We start from the raw sequence: 5,218 nt of genomic DNA, 5'->3' as shown, positions 1-5,218 counted from the left end.
TGTCTGTTGATTCCTGTCTCTGTGTTTGCCCTCCTGTGTCTGATGTCCTGATTGTGTTTACCTGGTGCCCCTGTGTTTTCTCCTCCCTCCGCACCTGTGTCTTGTTTGTGTGATTAGTCTTGTGTGCATTTAAGTTCTGGTTTTTCTGTCTGTCTTTGTTGGATTGTTGTTCGACCTGACTTTGTTCACTGGGAAGAGTTCTGTTGTTATATTAGCCTTGAAATAAAGGTATATATTTTTTAATTCTGCACTTGGGTCCTGCCTACTTCACTCTCCCTGACACTACTACCACATTTGCAAAATGTGCCTCTGATCCTTGACAAGTGCATGTTTCAAGGCTTATCAATGAACAACAGGAGGGCTCACAGACATAAGACCAGCTGTTAAATAAATGAAAAGCACATTTCTTTCCTCAAAGTCCTCGTGTTACAGAATTCAGCTGCAACAATGATCTGAATAATCAATCAGTTACGATCATTTTGATAGAAGAAAGAGAATGTAATGCTTTTCCTTGTTATATATGAATTTAATATGTTTAGGGGTTTTACTATTGAATGTTTTTGCTTGGCCGGTGGGAGATAATAATAACATGTTTGGCTTTTGTTGAATTTTGATCAAGATTAAATCACCAATAAAAAAAAAGACCTTTAATGAAATGTCATACAAAAATGTGTTTCTTTATTTGCATCCTAATTATAGTTTTTTTGTCTCACAATATCTTCAAATGAGTTATGTTGAAAACAGTAACAGGCCGTGCCTTTCACACCTAGGCCTTCAGTAGTGTCCACCTGAATGAATCCACCTCCTAATAGCATTATTATGACGTCACAGCTATAGAAACCATTAAGATGAAACATTAACGCAGTATAACAGGGCGCTGCATCACAGACAGGTTTCTAATGTAGCGAGAATGAATGCCATTACTAAAGCGAGACCACCGAACAACACAATTCAACAAGCCTCCTTTCACTGCTGCGCCGCACATCCTCTCTAGCAGAAGCAACAATATTTACTTAATAAAATGACAAGAAAATATCAACAATGTTAAATAAAAGTCATTATAGCCATTACTCACCAATACGTTTGATTATTTGTACCCAAAAACCTTCCTCCTTTCTTTCTTTCTGAAGAGTTCAGTTACTGTGTTGTTCAGATTACCTGAGTGTTTCAGTTCCAATAATAAGTCCTGTTCTAACGCCATGGAGGCTGATGCTGGAAGTCGAGTCAGTTCAGTCGTATTTCTGTCAAACACATTGTGGAATATAGGAATGAACAGAGTCCTGCTTCTGACACGGCTCAGTTCTCTTTATACATGAACCTTCCTAAGAACAATTCGACCTCAGCTCCATCCATCATGGTGCACTTTGTAATGGAGGGTATGTCCTCTTGTTGGGGGAAATCTTTGTTGAGAGATGTTTGGCCGGAATATATGCAAGATCCTGGATGACAAGACGTTTTTTTTTTTTTTAAATATAGGTAATGCCTTTTAGACTATAAAGTGATTTTTGAAAAGTGAGGTTTCAAAACATAAAGCTTTTTTAATTGTAAAGCTGCTCTAAACATTCTGAATGTGTCTCAGTTCATGTTGGTTTGCAGTAAACACCATCAGAGGGTGAACATGGACTCAAGCCTTTGCCGTGACAATAAAACCCTTTTGAGCAGCTACAACAAAGCGTTTGAAACAGGTATCCAGACACAAAGAAAATAAAGTTTGTGTAACATTAAAGCATGAACACATGTTTTACTAGAATACCCAAAGTATGAAGCTGGAAGTTAGAGCAATAATTCTTTCAATGGTTTTGTGATCTTTTAAATGTATTAGCTTGTAAGCTGTAAAGGTTTCTCATTATATGAAATGATCAGTGTTGTTTCAGACTTTTTGTATTGTTTTTGTTTATGGGCATGAATTTGGTTTTCCTGCTGTGCATCACCAGTCCTACGCCCACATTACTCTATTGGTCCTACCTTGTAAATGCATGTGCAAATGTAAGTGAATAAGCCTGATGTAAAAAAGGTGTCAGTTCCATATCCACTTTGCATTTGACCTAATGTATAATATAAACAGCTGCACATCTGCAGTCTCTGTCCAAAAGAGAGGAACAGGGAAGAGACAAGGATGGAAACAGTTCTTCTGATCATCATCGCTCTTTCAGGTCATTATTATTTTTATTTAAAATATATTATCCCATTAGCAATTTTTAGTACTTTCTATTTTGGTTTCCCTCTGACAATTACTTAAGTTCTTTAATTTACAGTTTAACTTTAATGTAATTTGGAGAAGTTGGTTCAGTAATTGATATTGAATCTAATCAAAGTGTCTGTGTCTCTGCAGGGCTGAGCGCTGTCTCCTCACATGCTGAACGTCAGTACCATTTTGTTTCTGAAGCAAAGACCATGTCTGAAGCACAGAGATACTGCAGAGAGAAACACACAGACCTGGCCACTGTAGACAGCATGGAGGTTGTGAAGCTCCTGAACGACATGGCAGGCCAATACAAACAAGTGAGGTCACTTTTCTCTGTCTTTCAATTCAAATGAATTACATTTCTTTTAGAGTTACATTTAAAAAGGAGAGATTATTACAGAAAGCTAAACCTGTTTTAAAGTCCTATGGGAACCTGAGTATTAAAACAGAGTTGAACATGTTTTAAGCCAAAGCTATAGCATGAAACCCTGTAATAAAGTGGAAGAGGTTCAGAGTAACAAGGCTGTGAATGAATGTTGACTTGAGGGGATTCCCTTTAGATCACCACGTACCAAGGCTGGTCTCATGAGGCAAACCTTCTCTTTATTAAACATACACATTTTCTTCAGCAGCAGCTTTAAAAGATTCAACAGGATGTAATCATTATAATATTTTCTTGCTTTCAGTCAGCCTGGATAGGGCTGCACGATGACCGGGACACCAGGAGGTGGTCGATGTCAGACCCAAGCTTCTACGGACCGGGGGAGACAGAGTTCAGACGATGGAGGACTGGGGAACCAAGCAACGGGCAAAATTACCAATGCACATTGCTTAATTCTGGTACATGGTTTAATTATGATTGTAATCACGCCCTCCAGGCGATCTGCTTTGATGTCACAGGTAAGAATATAAACTTTAAATTAATATTACACATTTAAAATCATATTTTAAGCTTCTGAAATACAATGCATTGGTCTTTATCTAACTAGCGGTTCCCAACCTTTTTTCTTTGTGACTTTTTTTTCTTTTGTTAGCAGTTCCACTAAAGACATTTCCCTTTTCACTAAAATTCTCACATGGTTTCATTTCAAAGATAATGTAAAAGGAAATGATATACAATATATATACAATTCTTTGCAAACTTGTTTCAGAATTGTAGTTACGTTTCACATCTTATACATCTGTGCTAAACAGAATAAGAACAATATAGAATCAATATAATTTGAATGAAGCTTTAACCTGTAACACAGTATCTTCACATCGTTGTACTTCTGCTTTTACTCAAATATCTGAATATTCCACCACTGATACTACTAAAGTTTCTTGCCAACATTCATCTTTTGAAAAACCCCAGAACTACAAATTACAAAGTACAAATGTGTGGGATTTAAATGTAATATTTTATGTTATAAAGGCATCAATACCACCAGAGATGTGGCATTGATGTCAGGCTGTATGTCGTGGTGCTTCTACTCAGCTTCTCTGGGGTCCATTTTCAGGGCCGAATGCAACATTTGTCATCACTAAGAGCTCAATGAACTGGACTGAGGCCCAGAGCTACTGCAGAGAACACCACACAGACCTGGCCAGTGTGAGAAACCTGACAGAGAACCAGCAGATTGTTGAGCTGGTACATGGAGGGTATTATTATTGGATCGGCCTTTACAGAGACTCCTGGAAGTGGTCCGATGGAAGCAACTCCTCCTTCAAGTACTGGAAAGTAAATGAACCTAACTACAGTGCTTCAAAGGTTTGTGTGGCTGCAGCTTTCAACAACTCTGGAAAATGGGAGGATGCGGACTGTGGAGTGGAGAAACCATTCATCTGCTACGGACGTGAGTAAAATTCACAGCTACGTCAAAGCAAGTGATGATATTGAGTCTGTTGAAAACGAAGACACCATAAACGTTGTGACTGATGAAGTTTGTTTGTGTTTCTAGCTGTTGTGCCTGTTTCAATGCAAGTGATAAAGGTGAGGGTGCAGAAACCAAACGGTGTGGATCTGAACGATCAAGCTTTTCTGGATGCGATGTTGGTGGAGGTAAATCATGTTTTCTACTTTTATGCAAAAACATCACCAGAAAGGAAATTCCCATGACATGAGAACAAGAGACGAAAGAGGTAGGAAACAAAGAACTATTAAAGAATAATGAATTCAACGAAAGAAAATGCAGTAAATGAATTTCAATACGAATGAAATGGACCAAGATGAGCATGAATGAAATTCTATATCCATTATCCATTCAATACTTTGGCCACAAATAACAGGACCCAAGCATTTAGTAAGAAGACGTGTAAATATGTGCAGAAGTAAATAGCAGAAACTTAGCCACATGCCACCAAATGCATTAGGAACATGTACAAATACTATTCCATAACCTGAGGTAAGCCTTTACACTGGAAGAAATAAGGGGAACAGCTACCATTTCAGATGAGTGAGCTAAAGAGAAATCATCTGTTTTTACTGGAACGATAATGATAATGAGTTTTTGTGTCTCAGGCGAAAAAGAACCTAAGGGCCCAGGGATTGGACGACAACGTCCAAGTGGCCTGGAGGAAGCAGCCGGATGGACAAGTCTTCCACGAGGAGGAGAAGAAGAAGAAGGATGAGCTCTAAAGCTGAATTGCTGAGTGTGATTTTTTCTGCAACAATGATCTGAATAATCAATCAGTAGCGAGATAAGATAAGAGTTGTAATGTTTTCTCTTGTTAGGCTTATCAATGAACAACAGGAGGGCTCACAGACATAAGACCAGCTGTTAAATAAATGAAAAGCATATTTCTTTCCTCAAAGTCCTCGTGTTACAGAATTCAGCTGCAACAATGATCTGAATAATCAATCAGTTACGATCATTTTGATAGAAGATTGAGAATGTGATGCTTTTCCTTGTTATATATGAATTTAATATGTTTAGGGGTTTTACTATTGAATGTATTTGCTTGGCCGGTGGGAGATAATAATAACATGTTTGGCTTTTGTTGAATTTTGATCAAGATTAAATTAATAATAAAAAAAGACCTTTAATGAAATTT

At 37.8% G+C, this 5,218-nt stretch overlaps 1 protein-coding gene across 2 annotated transcripts; it reads left to right on the top strand.

The window, feature by feature from the left end:
- Positions 1-2,032: 2,032 nt before the first annotated feature.
- On the top strand, positions 2,033-5,218 carry LOC117553673 (C-type mannose receptor 2-like). 2 transcript variants are annotated; one of them, XM_034227687.1, is made up of 6 exons: positions 2,033-2,153; positions 2,333-2,502; positions 2,872-3,085; positions 3,685-4,020; positions 4,126-4,226; positions 4,686-5,218. In XM_034227687.1, exons 1-6 carry the CDS (start codon positions 2,117-2,119, stop codon positions 4,800-4,802), a joined length of 975 nt encoding a protein of 324 aa, XP_034083578.1. In that variant the 5' UTR covers positions 2,033-2,116; the 3' UTR covers positions 4,803-5,218. The 2 variants fall into 2 exon arrangements, with proteins under 2 accessions (XP_034083578.1, XP_034083579.1); XM_034227688.1 differs by having other exon boundaries at positions 4,126-4,306; positions 4,686-4,765.

This window comes from Gymnodraco acuticeps, unplaced genomic scaffold, assembly GCF_902827175.1.
Source record: "Gymnodraco acuticeps unplaced genomic scaffold, fGymAcu1.1, whole genome shotgun sequence".
In the NCBI taxonomy this organism is placed as follows: domain Eukaryota; kingdom Metazoa; phylum Chordata; class Actinopteri; order Perciformes; family Bathydraconidae; genus Gymnodraco; species Gymnodraco acuticeps.
Note: the sequence above shows the minus strand (reverse complement) of the source record. Positions and strands in the feature narration are given on the sequence as shown.

Excerpts from the sequence above, each read along its gene's own strand:
- LOC117553673 (XM_034227687.1), top strand. The coding sequence starts at position 2,117 with ATGGAAACAGTTCTTCTGATCATCATCGCTCTTTCAG. Across the intron at positions 3,086-3,684 it reads GATCTGCTTTGATGTCACAG|GGCCGAATGCAACATTTGTC; the intron begins GTAAGAATATAA and ends GTCCATTTTCAG. Across the intron at positions 4,227-4,685 it reads TGGATGCGATGTTGGTGGAG|GCGAAAAAGAACCTAAGGGC; the intron begins GTAAATCATGTT and ends TTTGTGTCTCAG.